The sequence below is a fragment of the Xiphophorus couchianus genome, chromosome 8 (genome assembly GCF_001444195.1).
Source record: "Xiphophorus couchianus chromosome 8, X_couchianus-1.0, whole genome shotgun sequence".
Taxonomy (NCBI): domain Eukaryota; kingdom Metazoa; phylum Chordata; class Actinopteri; order Cyprinodontiformes; family Poeciliidae; genus Xiphophorus; species Xiphophorus couchianus.
Window position 1 is genome coordinate 13,755,150 of NC_040235.1, and position 17,900 is coordinate 13,773,049.

At 37.8% G+C, this 17,900-nt stretch overlaps 1 protein-coding gene across 5 annotated transcripts; it reads right to left on the reverse strand.

The window, feature by feature from the left end:
- Window positions 1–1,560: 1,560 nt before the first annotated feature.
- On the reverse strand, window positions 1,561–17,492 carry LOC114149267 (sodium/glucose cotransporter 1-like). 5 transcript variants are annotated; one of them, XM_028024972.1, is made up of 16 exons: window positions 16,835–17,492; window positions 16,582–16,723; window positions 9,731–9,802; window positions 8,437–8,541; window positions 8,240–8,299; window positions 8,047–8,151; window positions 7,853–7,958; window positions 7,350–7,430; window positions 7,046–7,254; window positions 5,931–6,066; window positions 5,729–5,836; window positions 5,490–5,640; window positions 5,235–5,403; window positions 4,195–4,410; window positions 2,829–2,943; window positions 1,561–2,718 (listed from the first exon to the last, which is right to left on the reverse strand). In XM_028024972.1, exons 3-16 carry the CDS (start codon window positions 9,797–9,799, stop codon window positions 2,501–2,503), a joined length of 1,848 nt encoding a protein of 615 aa, XP_027880773.1. In that variant the 5' UTR covers window positions 9,800–9,802; window positions 16,582–16,723; window positions 16,835–17,492; the 3' UTR covers window positions 1,561–2,500. The 5 variants fall into 5 exon arrangements, with proteins under 5 accessions (XP_027880773.1, XP_027880772.1, XP_027880774.1 ...); XM_028024971.1 differs by lacking the exon at window positions 16,582–16,723; XM_028024975.1 differs by lacking the exons at window positions 16,582–16,723; window positions 16,835–17,492 and adding an exon at window positions 10,112–10,323 and having other exon boundaries at window positions 2,501–2,718.
- Window positions 17,493–17,900: the final 408 nt, after the last annotated feature.

Below are 17,900 nucleotides of genomic sequence, written 5' to 3' on the forward strand. Positions count from 1 at the left end.
CTGGATCAGGAGGTGATGACTGAGGAAATCTTATGGAAGAACGTGACCACTGTCAAGGCAATGATAATAAAGCATTTGGTAACAGCATGCTGGTTGCATTGAATAAATGTACAGAGTTAGCTAAAAAAGAACAAGATAATGCTGTAAATTATATTTTAAAGAAAAATGAAACATCATTAAGGCAATTAAAAAGGAGACAAGTAGGCATTTACATTTCTTTGGAGAATAAAAGCATTTGTGGTATGACAGTTGGGCAAAAATTAAATGTGCAAATAGGCCTGTTGCGATAAACGATAAATCAATTAATCGTACGATAAATTAAAACTATCGAAGTCATTTTAATTATCGGCATTATCGTCTCTTCTGACCTTTTTCTCTTTCTGTTGATGACACTGAATGAAAAAAGTCTCAACTCCGGTGCTCTCCATTGACCCTCCCTTCCTCATTTCCTTAGTGTAAAGCCCAGCGCACACGACACGATCTTAGAGCTGCCTGCCCATTTTCAAAACCTGACAGACCACACATTAGCCGACAGAAATCCTAGGTATAACGGTTCAATCGGTTCGGTCCTGCCGTGTGGTGTCCAACAATGGACACAAAATAATGGCTACAAGTCCAGTGAACTAATTTTAAAACCAGGCATTAGTCAATGCTTTACTACAATCTACCTGCAATGCATGTGGCTAGTGTCAGCGTAAAGTCCGACCGAATGAAAATCATTAGAACCTGTTTATAATGAAAAGTTACCGGGTTTATCAACTGCAGTAGCAATTTCGCTCCAACTGCTCCTCTTGTCATTTCTATATTCTTTGCATGTTGAATAAACATTAATGTTGTTTCCACATATCATCTCCAATGTCCTGGACTTCGGGTTGCGCCTTGTCAGCTGTTTGGGATTCCCCTCTGTAATTTCCCCTCAGAAAACGGAGGGGAATCCACCTTTCTGATTGGCTACCTGTCACATTCAACAGGCTGTGTTAAGATCCCAGTCGGGGAAAACCCCTGATTTAGATCGGAGCCGTAATGACGATCTACCGATCTACCGTAACACACCACACAATCTTAGGAAGACCAAGTTCTAAGATTGTCGTAAGGGGAAAAATAGGAGCAAAAAATCATGTAGTGTGAACTATTGCATCAGGTAGTCGATGTGCCCATCTTCTCTATTTAAATCTAATTATTACTGAAGGGCAACATAATATACAGACTTTGTAATCTGCACTCTTTTGGTTAAATGCAGTATTTATTTCCAATTTGGCTTTATATTGTTTAGTTTTTATTCAAGTACATTTTCTATTAATGGAGACTGAGAATCCATTTTGTTTTTGGTTGTTTTGTTTATTTTGTTTATCAGTTCCAGTGTTAAATATTCTTTTGAAAATAAAGTGTATCTATCTTTGGCAGGAAATTGCATGCATTATTATGTCATTTCCATTAAATCAGTGTAAAAAGGTCTTCAAACAATATTATCGTTTATCGCAATAATTTTTGAGACAATTAATCGCTCAGCAAAATTTGCTATTGTGACAAGCCCATGTGCAAAACAGGGAACAGTGAAAATCTATTTTACATTTTTCTTTTACTTACAAATCATTTTTACACCACTAGGTGGAAGCAAAGAGAGTCTGAGTGCTTTCTAATAATTCCTAACTCTCTCTCCCTGAGATGGCTTTATTCATTAACACCTAAAACAACACACACTGTTATTTGTATGGAAGTTAGAAGTGGCAGCACTTGTGGACTTTGAGCACACAATATGAGAAAACCCAACTGAAGTCGATGAATGAGGTAGCAGACATACATTCTGAGGGAATTTACAACCATCTTGTTTGTCTTTTACTTGTTAAATATTACTAACTTCTTCCAGGTACATAGTTTTTGTCATGTTGTCCCTCCTTCATAATGACTTAATGTAGCAGCTGGTGATATAAACAGCAATTATCTGTAAACTTAAGAAAATAAAAGGCGTTTATATTTTCATTCACAAAAGACAGGGAACTGCAGATAAAACAAATTATCGCCTAATGTGTGCAGTATCACAATGAATATTTGCCAAAAAATACATTTTTTAACTTCATGGGAAAATAAAAAGAAGAAAGTTTGAAGGTACTTGTATAAGCTGTTCTCAATTCCAGAGCTTCTCTCTTTGCACCACAACAAAAAGACACCGTCCAGGTCATAACGGTAATATGTACAAATATGATAAGAGGATATGGAAGTCAGAACAAATATGTGAGAATTTGGACATTGTAACAAGTAAGATGCGTTAATATGTTACAACATTATTTACTGGTTCACTCCAGGTTACAAATACCAGGAAAAAGTTAACTGAAAAGGAAGATGCTTTGAGAAAAATACACTTTGTGTCCTTTGTGAGACCAGTTGGCCAATACAGGAAGAATGATAGCACACAGGATCAGCGTTAATGGTTTTGTTATAATTTAAATCCATGCAAAATAAATTACAGTATCCAGGACCACTTAATGTTTATGGGGTTTGACTAACCAAAGTATCCGTGAAAGAACACAGCGACACACAGGAGAATGACGGCATTTGCATTGACAATGTTCCTCCAGAGAGGCTTCTCTGTTGTATCTGTTAGCTGCTTCTTCAGTTCTGCTTCCTCCTCTGGAGTAAGTTTTGGTGCCTTTTTGTTCTCCTCCAGGCCACAGAAGGACATTAGCATTTTCTTGAAGAAATTTGGCTTTTTCTTAGGTTCTGGAATAAAGGCAAAGAGATTTTTGTATCAAAATAAAGTCATGTAAAACATACAGCTATCTTTAAAGCAACTTCAATCTTATGAAGTGTAAACTATGTGTTCTCTATACCTTTTACATCAATTTTACTGTCGTCGTCGTCATCATGATGCCCAATCCAGTCATCCGGATCAATGTCCACTCTTTCCTCTGTACGGTTCCTCAGACTCCAGCACAATCGGTACAGCTGGGAAAATAACACAACATATTATGTGAGACAAACTTTAAAGAGCTCATAAAAATGTCCAACTATTGCAGCACAAATCATGTATGTTGTATAGGTTTAAAGCAGCAGGATGTAACTTTTATAAAACAGTCTGATATTTATTAAAGCAGCAGGATGTAACTTTTATAAATCAGTCTGATTTATACTCTTGCCTGTTGACTGCTAGAGTTAGGCACCATCACCCCTCTTGACCCCACAAGGATAGACATATTGGATAATATGTTTATCCATCATATGTTTAATATCAGAGATGGATGTTTTTTTTAATATTTGTTTTACTTGTTAAAACTATCACTATGTTGTGACAGTATGGTACGAGACACATGATATGTGAAAAAAGAACAAATACTCTGCTTTGTCAGAAGGAACTTAGAGCCAAGAGGAGGGTCTTGGTGCTGTCAATCACCTCGTGTACCCGCCCCTAACACACTCCCCCTTTCTCTCTGATGCACTACAGCTGGTTCACCACAACAAAGACTGCATGAATGCTCAGGCTAGTTAGCATGGCCATCGATGATGGCAGATAAATGGTTTTCATAAAACAGGAAGCTGTTGGACATTGAGCACCATGTACATGAGGATGATTGACGGTGCTTAGATCCTCCTCTTAGCTCTGATTGGTTGTTTCTGACTGGAAGAGGTGAATTTCTGCAGATGGCAAAAGGAAGTTATCTTTTTCACAGATTGCCTGTCTCATATTATACTGTCACAACATGGTGACAGTTTTAACAAATGTAAAAAACATACTTTTATAAAAGTTACATACTGCAGCCTTCAGTGAACAAAGTCAACAAAGTAAGTGAAGTGCATTTTAGCAACTGCAGATTACTGCAATTGACATAAACATGAATTCTTCTGCAAGTGCATTTTGTTTTTTGATTGGTGTAATAAAGTCAAGCTTGAAGCTCATGGAGACTATAAATTAGCAAAAAAAGTCTTAAAAGAACAGTATTCTTAGCTGCTAACGTCTTCACCATGTTGAACTTCACCTAGAAACTGCATACTAAGATTTTATTTTACTCTATTATTTTACTTTAACAAGAATTTGGATATAATGTAATCATAAGCAGAAAAAAATGTAAAAGAGTTTGTGCAGGAAGTTCATATTCCCTTTCTGCTGATTGAGGTTCACAGTGGATAGTCTTCCTGTGAACAATTACTGATTTGGAAAGTTACAGATTAAGCTACTCTTATCACAAAGCTGTCCCGTACATGCTTGTCATCGATGGGCTTGGTCATTAGGGAGATTCCAAGTATGAGGATACAAGAGACAAGGAACAGGATCATCCCAAAGTAGAGGTAGTGCACTCCACAGATGATGGTAGGACAGTCACTCGGGTTAACACAGCTCCCTGTCCCATAGATAAACTCTGTGATCATCCTGGTTAATCCTATTACTAGGCCAATTGTGAGTCCGAAAAAGGCACCCTGTAAAAAGAAGAAAGAAAGAAGGAAAGAAGACACACTATTAAAACAATAATCCACCTACTGATGTCTAGCTTAAATCAATACAACTCTGTAATGTATGCTGCATCAATAAATTTGGCTTCACAACAAAGCTAAAACAGGTAAGACATCTAATTCTGTCAAAAGATAACAAAAATCCTCCTTCACCATAACCCTACCAAATAACGTTACATCATCTTTGGTTGATGTGACAGAAACTAAAAATACCTTTTCTTTATAACAAAACAGATTTTTTGAAGATATAAATTACAGTATCAATAAATCACTTCTGGATGACTGGTGTGGGTGCACAGCCTTAAAACTGAGTAAATAACAAACCCAATAGGACCCATAGTTTGTTACCTGATGGCCACTTTGGAACGAAAACTACCATATCTTCTTATTTTTTTTTTATGAGGAGGCTAAAAAAGTGATTCATTGGTTTTCTCTCTTAAAGACTAGAACCACTATCCAGCTCTGTTACACCACAGCTACAATTCTTCTCACAGCATTAAACAGGCATTTCAACCATTGCAGGTCCATGATGTGCAGAGCCTTTCCAATAAGAAGCTTTTTAACAACCTCAGTCATGGTGACTGACTGTTCTTCTTCATGTCTCAAGAGGCTGCCTTATTTGTCAAGATGACTAAATTCAAGGGATCAATAAAGTGCTTTTTCTATCAAGTGGTAATATCCTCAGTTCAGGTCTGTCTGCCTCTGATGGCCCCTGCATTTGCTATGTATATTACTAAAGACACATTTATCTTGCAACTATAAGATCAACTGTAAACTAAAAGGAAACTCACGGTTTCATTAACTCGTTTACAGAACATGCCCAGCATGAAGACAGCGGCCACAGGTGGAGTGAGATAGCTGGTGATTGACTGCATGTAGTCATAGAGCTGACCACTCTGGGCTGACTGCACTATAGGAATCCAGGCAATGCTTATTCCAATAAGGATCACAATGAACACCCTGAAAGGTAGAATAGACAAAGAGTCATGGCTAAAGTCAAGCATACAAAAAATAATCATATTAGAATAAAGCGAAAACGGTTTTACCTGCCAGCAATCATCAGTTCCCTTTCTTTGGCACGAGGACGGACCTTAGTATAAATGTCCATGGTGAAGAGAGTACTAGCACTGTTAAATATTGAAGTGAGGGAGCTCATTAGAGAGGCCATCATCACTGACAGCATCAAACCCCTCAGACCTGAAGAGAGATACACAAAGGTTAAAGAAGACATAAAGACACAAATGTGTTGATTCAAATTTTAAGACAATGTTATTGATTCGCTCACCATTTGGCATAAGATCCACAACCAGTTTGGGATAGGCAATGTTGGTGCATCCAACTTCAGCTCCACAGTGTTCATTACACTCTTCCGGGATCACACATGCCACCACATCTGAATGTTTTAAGAAATTGTTTAGACTTTATTGTTGTTTTACAACAGATTTTTTCCTCAAGACAACAGAACTTGGAAACATCAAAACACGCACCAGGATACAAGATCCTGCTTATCATTCCAGGAAAAACCATGAGAAACATGGGCAGCAGCTTCAAGTAACCACACAAAATGCAACCTGCTTTCACATGAGAGAGATTCTTGGCTGAGAGGCAACGCTGGACAATCACCTGCACAAAAAGATGGACAAAAAATTTAACATATAGGTGTTAAATACTTAATACTTCTACTGTATCAAGAAAAATATTATAATGTCTTAGCAGAGCTGTCGTTGCTTTATGTCATTTAAATTTCCTCACTCAGAAAATCTCTGAAGTAATTTCAATAAATTGAAAATGGTTGTGGTGGATGTGCCTGAAAATTAAAAACTATTTTGTGCATGCAACTTTAAGTGAGCAGATAAAGCACAAACATATTGGTGATTTCAATTTAAGGCAAATGGGGCTTTTGAGATGAATCATTTTAACTGAGCCATATATTAATAAATGGCAATGTTGGAAAACAAAAGCTAAGTGGAAGTATGACTCATAGTAATATTAGGGTAACGACTATTACATGCAATTACATGCACTGGACATTTCTTATCTTTTGTTAAAAAAAACAACATGGCAGACGTGACTGTTGACAGTCTTTAGATTAGATCATACAGTATGTCCATTTACCTACACTTTAGACACATTTAGCATAGCTTGTCGTGCACATTACATAGCAACAGAACATAAACATCATTCACTATGACTAACATTATTTCAATAACAGCTAACCAACAGTAAAGTAAAAAAAAAGATGCCAGTATTCATTTGTGAACTGAAGAATTTGTGTCTAGGCAACTACAGGTCCAAGAAATCTCAGGACGTTAGCAAAATATTTGTAAAGTAATTGCAATTCAGCTCATAGATCACTCTTTTACTCCAAAGGGCTGTTATATGACATGGCTCTTCACTATCAGCTGGCAACCTTAGACCGCCTCAGTGATTCTGTCCAAAACAGGCGACATAAAAGAGCGTGAATGCGCATACGGTTATGTAAAAATCAACTGGATGAGTTTATGGCCTTAGATTGTTTCTGGTATTCAGTAAAACCTTTTTGCTGAGTCAGTGGAAGTAGAGCATCCACACAGTCAAATGTACTGATTGTATTTTTACTGACCTGATCAGCACACCAGTACCAGGTGGCCTGGATGGTGAGTCCAAACACCATGCCAGGCCAAGGCAGGTCTCCTGTTATTGGATCTCTAAAAAGATGGAAGGCGTCTTTCCGAGGCTCGTAGCACTCTGCACTGATGTTAGTGGTGTTTGTGGGAACTGCGGTCATGTAGAGTGTCTCGAAATTTTCATAGCCCCCCACTTTATTGAAAGCTGAGGGTAAACAGGGAGAGATGGTTAGACTATAAAACAATAAAACAAATCAATAGTGCAAGATAAAATGATAAATAAGGATTATTGCTTATTACCAAAACCCATGAGAATGAAGGATCCAATAACCATGATGATCGTCTGTAAGGCGTCTGTATATATCACTGCAGCCAGTCCACCTAAGATAAAACATGGCGTTAGCAATATGTAACATTTTTTATTCAGAAGCGTAGACAGTAACATGTGCACTAGAGAGAATAGGATTGTCTTGTTTTTATGCAAGTGTTCCTTTCCCGCTTGTTTTGTAAAAGTTATGTGAAGGTATGTGTGGATTATTGCAGAGCAGCAATTATTAGAGGGCTATTTGAGTCTTATTGTAGTCCATGGGCAATTAACCACAAACTCACCACAAATATACAAGCCAGGAAAGGAGGAGTTTTCTTTTTACATGTGTTTTTTGATCTACCCAGTGCATTCAGCCTTGAGAAGACTTTACCCTCACTTAGGGTGTCTTTTACATAGCTAAGACTTTTTGTAGGCTGGATTTATGAGGAAAATGTTGATCTCCAAACAGGAAGTGAATTTCTTCCTGAGGATGCACCTGTGACGGTGTACAGCGCAGTAATCGCCAATAGAGCGATAACAGCAACGTAGATGTTCAGTCCAAGAGCCTGCTGGATGAAAATGCCACCAGAGAACATGTCGGCCTGGGAGGAGGCAGAAAGGATCTTTTACTTTAATTTGTTAAATGCATTGTTGAAAGTTTCAAAGATTAGAAAAAGAAAAAAAACATACAGAGATCTTTGTGAAGACGTAGAGGAAGAGGGAGAGCACAGAGAGATAAATACGAATGCGCTGTCCTCCGAACCTCTTCTTCAGGTACTCAGGCATAGTGATCACCTTGACAAATTTGATGATATTTTGCGTTATCAGGGCACAATGACTGTAATGGGTGCATTTTTCAACAGAAAATACACATGCTCCTTACCCCAGCTTTGATGTAGATCGGCACAAAGAGATATCCCAGAATAACGACAACAATAATAGCCTGGAACAAACAAAACATGGCAAAACATTGAAACTGACTACTAAAATATTAAACATTAAAAGAATTTTTAATTTTAAATTTTTTTGCATCATGAGATCTTGAATTTCCTATTTGGAAAACAGACCACAAATACTGACGTTCCACTCAAATCCACCAACGGCAATTCCAGCAGCTGCAGCAGTACCAGCAATCCCTACAAAGTGGCCGCTGCCAATGTTGCTGGCAAAGAGCGATGCTCCGATCTGTAAAAAAGAAATATCTGTTTAATTTACAAAGGGGTCCCAAAACAATCAATAAATACCAGATGATTTGCTCTGCTGATAAACACATTTGGAACATTTTCTGTCTTTAAGGCCCACACAAGATGATATGACATCTCATTCAGGACAGGTTTAATGCAAGGAATGCAAAAGTTGTAGCTCATGTCCTGGATGAGACTGTGTGTGGAGGCTCTTGAGACTCTAACTCTGACCACAGCCCACATCTTATGAATCTCCGAATAAAAAAGATTGAAAGGGCTCTGCTTGTCAGTCCTGTTGTGGAAAAATCGTTTTCTATGTCACTTTTTCCTTCTAGTCAATTTTCTATTAACCTGTTTGGATACAGTCCTTTGTGAACACTCAGCTTCTTTAGCATTACCTTTTTGTGACTTCCCTGACTGATATTGTGCTAGACATCTGTCAAATCAGCAATCCTCCATAAGATTGTGTAGGCCTTAACTTTGCCAAACCATTTCTTATTGGTGTTATTTCTTTCTTATTTTGTGGGAGGCATGGGTAGTTCATTTATCAGTTCTAAAATCATCATAATGAACCCTATTCACTAACATATAGACATAGTATGCAGTAAGTTTTTTAATTTGATTATTGAATACAATTAACTTTTTGATTATGTTGCAATATTCAACTCCTCTAAACTGTGACAATAAAAAACTTCACCTCATTATGTTTTATAGATGGGAGATCATTGTCTTTCTTATGAGGTTAAAAGTTAACTCGGGAGTAGACAAGATCGACTAAACCACCTCACTTACAGCGTTGTTTAATTTGGTCATGTTTGCAGGAATGTATTCTTTTTTCTGATGTCTTTGGTCTCATCTGTTAGTTTTTACAAAAGTCTCATGGTTCCACTCTTGTTACCACTTGTGGCTTGTGAAGCTACAGATTCAGCTTCATTTCAACAATTTCTAGCCTATTTTCAACAAAACCAAAAAATTGGATTTTTGCTGCTTCTTTCCCATTCAATCCAATCTAACGTGTATGTGACCAACATGTCACCCCTGGTAAGAAGAGTGAACTTCTTTTTAATCATACCTATTTTTCATCACAACTGTAATAGTTCTCAAGGCTGAGAACTAGCAAAGTAAAAAATCAAAAAAAAAAAAATAGCAAAAGAACAAAACATGTTTCTCATTTGTTGTCAGATACCCACTGGCCACCACACCATACTCCTCCCTGCCAGGAAAAAGCCACCCACAGTGGATCGATTGGTGCGGACCATAGCCTGCAACAGGACAAGGAAATACATAAACTTTTGCAAAACAAGCTTATATATTTTAGCTCTAAGTTAGTGTTCTATACACTGAGCAGCTCAGAACACCAGGAGTAGTATACAGTTTAGCCATGACACTCCTTTATGATCCATTATTGTGCAAAAAAAATGTTTAATCTGTTTGTTTTACCTAAAGCAGCAACAAAAAAAGCATTACATTTTTGTAGCAGTTTGCTTAAGTAATTTACAACTCACAGCTACACAATTGTAAATAAATCATGTAAACAGACTTTCAACAAGTTGACAGTTTGCAACACTTACAATAATTCCCACAGCCAAGACAACCAGAAAGTAGATGACAATAACAGAGATGTCAGCTGCATTGTTGATGCGGGTGGTGGGAGATTGACTCCTTTGGTTTTCTAAGGAGCGGGAGAATCCAAAATATTCCCAGGCCATTTTGCTCAGAGTGGAAGTGTTGGATAGGAAAGCTGTAGCAATGAGTCCACTGTGACTGAAGCACACTATCAACACTTAGCTTTATATCTTCTGTTTGTGTGTGGGGCAGAAGGAGGGAGGGGAGAGGGCTGGTTAATAGTGTATGTGGAGAAAGGTGGAAGGAAAGGGGATGTATGTGAAAACAGAGCTTTACTTTCAGGCCGTTTTGTTATAAATATTAATGCAGCAAAAGGTGTAAACCTTTTGGAAATGATAAGGCTAATCACCAATCTTCAAGGGAGGAACAGCCACTGTTGTTCCTCTAACAATGATTCTTGCAGATGTCTGGCTATCAAATCTCTGTTGTTCATCTTTAACATAAAACATATATATAGTATAAGTTTAGTTATATACTATATGAATATACAGCAAATGTTAACTTTAACTTTTCTACGTAAAACAATCAAAAAGGAGCAGGAAGCAGTGATTCCACAAATCTTGTGACTTTCTACTCAGATAGATGCTGATGTAAAATTTTTCACTTTAATAAGATGTTTCTTTATGATTACCGTACATTATTTCTTACAGTGCTGAGTGTAGAGACAGTCTTTTTGGGATTTTCAGCTGATTGTGTAAGTTCTTTTAACAGCCAAAAATTCTCCAGAAAATATATGGAAGGAATCTACTGATGATCTAACTCAATATATAATGTTGCACATTAATACTATTGACATAATTCACTGATTCAATGTAACAATTTTGCATCTGTATACAAAGGTGAATGAAGAAATGTGCCAAAGACCAACTAATATGTTGAAATAAAAATATTTAATAACTCTTATTTATGGTTCAAAGAAAGATTTTGTCCATAATTTAAAAATTCTCAGTTATATAAAATATTTATTACTCCCTGACACCTCTGGGCTCTGCCAAAAAAGATTGTGGATTTTATTGTGGAAATATATAACAAACAAATAGCACCTAGTATCACCTTCAAACCATAGTATGAACATCAAATGTTCTTGATAATCATTTATTTTTATCTGTGTGTTAATAATTAGCTCGTGGAAAAGACGAGATACATAAGATACAAAAAGAAAGAGAAAACCCTTCCAGCCGATATGCATAATGAGATGCTAAATATTACATTTAAAGTATTGAGACTTTTAATACTTTTAATTAAAGTTAAATAGCAATTCAAATATTTGTTTGGTTTTGTGTAATGAGAATTAATTGAATATCACCCTTTAATTTGTTCAATCTGTAAATAATTACAATTTGAAAATTTGCAGTAAATTTGCGGATTCTCATAAACAGACATTATGGTCCTTAAATGGCCATTATGATCCTCATCTTTTTATAGACAATGCTAAAGACAATAAGACATGTAAACCAATTCTATGGGACTGTCTCAAAGCCTTGACATATAAAGTGAAGTGTTTATGCAACTCATGACAAAAGCTTTTAAATCCCTTACTTCTTGTAGGCATCCTCTCTTATAAAACTTTTTTTGCTCCCTCTTTCGCTGAAGTTGTTTTATTGTTTCATTCAAAGAAGTTTTATGATCTGAACTTTAAAAAAATCAAAGGTTATATCAGAACAATCTTATCAACTTCGTCTGTTATTCTTGATGTATTTAATCATCAACTAAAGTGCATTTCAAGCTGCTTTTCAGGTTCTTGTCTAACTTTTTAGCAGTATTTTCTAATAACAGTAAATAATTATTCCAGATTTATTAACCGACTCAAATACTTCACTGTTGACTTTGTAAGATTGTGCTGGATTTTAATTTTGCGAGAAGAACTGAATAAATATGCATGCCACATTTTTCAGATTTTTCTGATCCATGTATGTTTTTCCTTCCACTTTTAGAGATATACATAACTTTGTGTTGGTCCATCACATAAAATCTCAATAAATTACCAGAATATTTGTTGTAATATGTGGGGGACCAGTTGCTGGGGACTTTAGATCAAGGACCCCCCCTCCGACCCCTTCCATTAAAATATGATTCTATTCTCTTTCCTATTAATATTTTGTTTTGTTATTAAAAAGCACTGTGTTTCATTGTCCATGTTAAGCTGAATATTCATATATATATGTTGGTAACTATTCTGGCTGAGAGTGAAATGAGATTAGAAAGGCATCAGTTTTGAACAGGCGCTTAGGGCAGCCTTGGGTCCTAAATCTCTGTGTTGAAGAAGCTCATTAGAACATAGCAGCCATAGTGTGACGCACGTCGGATTTATGAATGTTGTTTGTGTTTTCAGGTAAGCCGAAATAGTGAAAAAGTTACCAATAGGTAACTCTCTCCCTGATTTTAAACACCTGGATCAAATGATGGTTCATTAGAAATCCTACGAAGAACATTGACATGCTGAAAAGGTTGTTGGTAGTACCAGTGAGAGAACTAAGACATGCAGGATGCCGGCCCTCGAAGACCGAGTTTGGTTACCCCTGCCTTAAAGGCCTAACTCAACTTGTCATTGTGATTGCTGGTTATTTATGCAAACTCTGGAATGTGGAACTCTCATAAATATTAGCTATAGCCTATCTCATTAACAAAACAAGACAAGTGTGAAACATAATTCGTTGCCAGATCTTAGTTTAGGCCGTAGGGCTGCTCAGTGGTGCACCTTTTGTTGTCTCTGTGCATTGAAGCAAGAAGGTCCTGGCTTTGAATCCTGACTAGGGTGTTTTTGAATTGAGCTTCCATGTTCCATCCCCGTATTCACTCCGACTTCCTTCCACTGTCCAAAATACGTACGTTAATCTTATTTCCCTTATAAATGAATGTGTGACTGCTTTGATTTAGCTCGCATCTTGCCCAAATAGTTGCAGACTATGGATAGACATTTTCTTTAACTTTAAAATTGTCTTAATAGGTCAACAGGAATCAAGCTGGAGATAAAATTTGCTAAATATACATAAAAATTAATGGTTGCCTGGTTATATCAGGATGTCTCTCCTATAATTTAGGAGATAAATACTAAATTTACTGTTGTTCAGAGGATGTTATCTAGGAAGTAAGGCTTACTTTTAACCCCCATCTCTTCTTTACCATCTTCATTAGCTTATACTTGTGTGCAGATCTCAGATTATGCAAATGTATGAGTAAAATATGCCTGTAAAGACGTTCACCATAAAAGCAAAAAAAAAAGAGAACAATTCTAAAAAAATATCTAGAAATTTGTCATGAAATTATGCAAGAGTGAAAACAAGTAGAGTGAAAACAAAACACATTTTCCTACGATGAAATGTCTACTGACCATCTTAAGCATGTGTATCAAGGCATTGCAATCTTTGTGAAAAAAATGTGATAATTTTACTATTTAATATGACTCTAGGGTAAATTATAAAGCAGTGCTTCACCTTCTGGCTGAAGGAGGTTTCTTGCACAAGACAGACAAAGTTTGTCACATATCTATTAAAGAACTGATGAATGCCTGGCTACCTCATCATACAACCCCACAAATTAACCAGAAAACAAAATCTTTTTATGCTTCAGCTACATATACACAATATTTCTCAGTTTTAGTTTTTTATGGATTTAATAAACTTTTAAATAAATTGGATTGCAGAGCTTTTCTTTCTCTTGAAAACATTTTGGTCTATTAATGTTTTGATTCTTTAGGAACCCATGATGAAAACCATTTATAATTTATTCCAGTAACTAGAGTCATTAACTAGAAATTAAAAAAAACAACATTTTTCTTTTGGGGGGGGCGTTGAGAACAAATTGATAGATTATAATATTATGGTTTAGTCATTTGAAAAATCAGCAGTGCTGTTGTTTGTCAGTACAAATTGTAGCATCCAGGGCTAGACTAAAGAAAATATTAGATATGCGTTTATAATATATGCTCCATTTCATTTGTTTGGATTGAAATACATGGAATAGCAAATGCCAATGTTGTTATTGGCATTTAATAACATTTAAACCATTTTGACATTAAAGACTGGTAAACTCCTTTATGAGGTTTGATTCAATTTGAGACAGAAACCTTTTAAAATTTTGATTAGATTCATAAGTAAGTATCCTGACTTTTAAATAGTTTTTTGCTGTATTACGTCGTATGTATTCTGATAGCTACCATCTTTGTTTTGAGTTGTCATCTTTTATTTGTTTTCATTTTGAACCACTTTGAGATTTTTGACCTTTAAAAGCTGCTGTGTAGAAAAGCAAGTTTACTTACTCACTTAGGAATATCTCCAAGTCTGAAAATAATATCTTCTCTTAATTAGCTTCTTTCATTTCTGTATCTCTTGATTTGATTTCAAAAGACCTCACAAATGCTGCAGTTAGCTATCGTTGAGTTTTCTTAAGTAACTGCGCCAACACTGAAGAGTGTTGTTGGTTATATGAAGCCATCAGTGGCTGGAAGGATATCAGATTTTTGTGTTTTGTTATTATTATTATTATTGAGGTCAGATGGGATCAAATGGTTGCATGTCTATATGTTAAGAAGATGAATACAAACAGTTTGTTAAAATAAATTGATTGTGATTATGCCTAATATTTTGTTAATAAAGTCACCAGACAGCTTGGGAACCCATTGAGTCAGAGAGACGAAGCAGCTAAAATTCCCCAATAATTTGGTTACGGTGGTATGAAAATGACTGATGATTGATGGAGGCAGCTTGCTGATGGGTCCGCTTCAGAGCTGCTTCCTCCTAGTCGATGAAGGATTATATAAAGAGCTCATCTCTGTACATCCTGTAAATGGCTCCCCAGTGTTTTACTGTGTCCACACCATGGTGGGTCATCTTCCAGCAAGAGGAATTATTACTAATGAAATCACTTCAGGCATTTGACCTCGACAAGAAGGAGGAGGAATTGACCACAGAGATGTCGGAGGAGTCACTCTCAGCTGCAGATTCCTTTTACAATTAAAGACACACAGAGTTGCATTCACACACACATGCACACATCCATCCTAGAACATTTTTACCCTCAGACAACTCCATCATGTACAGAGCACCACCCTTTTACATTCCTCCAGAGACAAACAATCTGATAGCAAACTGATGGGAGACGATAAAAAATTAGTATTTTTAAAGGCGCCCAGCATGTGATGGAGCGGAGGAAAAACACCAAGCAGCATTCTTTTTGATAAAGAAAACACCACACATGTTCCCTAGAGACTTTCACACGCATTCACTCACATTCACAGCTCTGCCCCGGTCAGCTCTATCACACAAGACGGAGTCCACCTGTGTGGATGGGAGCCTGTGTCAGGGCACCATGTTCTGAATGAGTCATTGATAGGAGTGTGCATGAGTATGTAGTCTCCCTGTCAATCAATTATCCACAGAAAACTGTTTGTTTGTTGTTGTTTTTTTTATCACAGTGTCATCCTGGATGGAGCGGAGGATATGGGCATTTATGCCCTCGATGCAAGATGACTGCATTATGCCAAGATTGTTAGCTATGAGGACATTTGAATTTGTTGTCAAACAGCTTTCTGGGGAAGACAAAAATGTCAACAAATCTCTTCTCTGACCTATGTGAGCTATAATGCTGCGTGTTGGCATTATGTAACATGTAATGACCTTAGCAGGATAAATCCCGTGATTTACTTCATGTTTTTCCATCACTGGATATAACTAAAGTCCGATGATGAACAGGACTGACTTTATGCTAAAGTTGTATAACCCTTTGCCCTCTTGCCGATTTTTCACACTTCCACTGTATAATGCCGTCCAATATTTATGTTTTTATCTTGCCGAGGTGTTGATTTGAATAACAGTCTGCTGTCATTCATGGCAGCAGACATCGGCCATTTTGCCTCTCAATTCATTAAAGCCAATTGCTCTTTGTTCTCGCCTGTGTTGTTCCCACGCCAACATGGCAGAGCTGCACATGCTGCTAAAAAAATAAAAGCATGAACAACGCATCCCTCTTCCTGACACAGACTTCATTGAAGATTTATGAGGAAAAGTGCCCAGGCTTTTCAATAACGGCCGCGGCTCGATCGATGAGGGCAAATAATTAAGGATGTCTCGTGCAATTTTAAAGTGGACGGCATTTGTGAGACTTTGCAGAGGCAAACTGCTCGGGTCTTTAGGCAACGAAGCAGCTGCTGCCGCACACGGCTTTGCACAAATGGGAGGGGTGCCGTTTGGATGAAGCAGCAGTTATGCAATAGCAGCGTGGTGCACAGGGCGCTCTCACTGCAGCGCCGATGCTTGGCCATTATGGAGATGCATCTGTGCCTGCTGACAAATACAGAAGAGACTATTGCTTCCCCCCCAACTCTGCTATCTGCCTGGGCAGTCATCTGGAAAATGTCACAGTAGCCCACAGGAAACCCTCTACACATTATCTACAACCAAACTCACACATGAGCTACCTCAAGTCATCGTTTCCGTCTGATAGGTTTTTCATCTCTGCCGATAAGAAGCTGTGGCTCGGTGGGCGTGATTGGTTTGTCTTCAGTTTTACATCAGCGTGTGAAGATAATGCCGTCGACCCAGATCGACATGATGAAACATCTGAGCAAAACATGGCAATGAGAAACCAAAACAAAACACAAGCCTCCTTCTTTCCCATGTTTGTACACATCTTCACATTGAAAGAGATGTAAAGCTTTGTCTCATTCTCACCTGTCCGCTTTACGTGGTTGTCATAGTCCAGTCGTTTGCTGCCTCAACAAGCTGTTTGTGTTGGATGACAAACTGCTTTGCCTTCTTTGTTGCTTGGGTGAGGATGCTGTCTTCCTCTCTCCTGTCCGTCTCTGTTCTCAGAGCATCAACAACATGGAGGAAATGTTAAGATGGAGGAAGCTGTTGCAAGGTGGACACGTCAGTCTGCTTTCATCAAGCTCAGCATCATCGGCTCTCTGGTTTCGTTCTCCTTCACTCTTCCGGTCTTTTTCCTTCGAGTTGGAGCTGAAATCTTTCTTCCCGTGTCCTTTTCTCCATCCCAGTTTGTCTGCTTCTATTCACACATCATTTATCTTATTCTGTGCAGAGACCCAAGCTTCTTCTATGTCTCAAATGTCGCCCCAGTATGTCCTCCTTTCTTTTCACTGCCTCCTTCTTCTCCTCTTCAGGTGAGCCTCTGTCTTCTCCTTCTCTCCCTCTCCCCTGCTGTCATCCCTCAGCTGGCGTTCATTACTGCTCTTTCTCCTGCACAGTCCGCTCAGTCACACATGCGCAGTGTTCTCACACATGCATACATGCGCACGCACATACACGCAGACACACACAGTGCTCTGTCTCCTCTGTGCTTCTGGCTCAGTCCTTATTCATGTAGTTTATTCTGCATGCCCGCCCCCTCCTGCCTGCCTCTCGCTTTTTCTCACTGCAGCACTCACTGCAGTGCCTCTGCAGGCGGGATCACGTTTGCTCGTTGCCAGAGAAAATACTTCAGCCAATCAGGATGGTACTCCCCACCCCCATCTAAACACACAAATGCATACACACACACAAACCCTTTCTGAGATGCAAAAAGAAACCAAAAGCAATGAATCATACTTTATATTCTGGCATATGGTAAAGCAGCACCAGCCAGGCACACGGAGAGCTTGTGAGGCTTAGATAGGAGACACATAAGCTTACCACCTAATGGGGTTTGTATCAGACTGGACACATTGAAAAACAGACCCAGCATCTCCATCACAGACAGCATTTATCTTTCCTAAAGCCTGAAACAAAATTTCTCAAAAAC

Excerpts from the sequence above, each read along its gene's own strand:
- LOC114149267 (XM_028024975.1), bottom strand. The coding sequence starts at position 10,249 with ATGGCCTGGGAATATTTTGGATTCTCCCGCTCCTTAGAAAACCAAAGG. Across the intron at positions 7,431-7,852 it reads TGCGCTGTACACCGTCACAG|GTGGACTGGCTGCAGTGATA; the intron begins GTGCATCCTCAG and ends GTTTTATCTTAG. Across the intron at positions 2,719-2,828 it reads CAGTAAAATTGATGTAAAAG|AACCTAAGAAAAAGCCAAAT; the intron begins GTATAGAGAACA and ends CCTTTATTCCAG.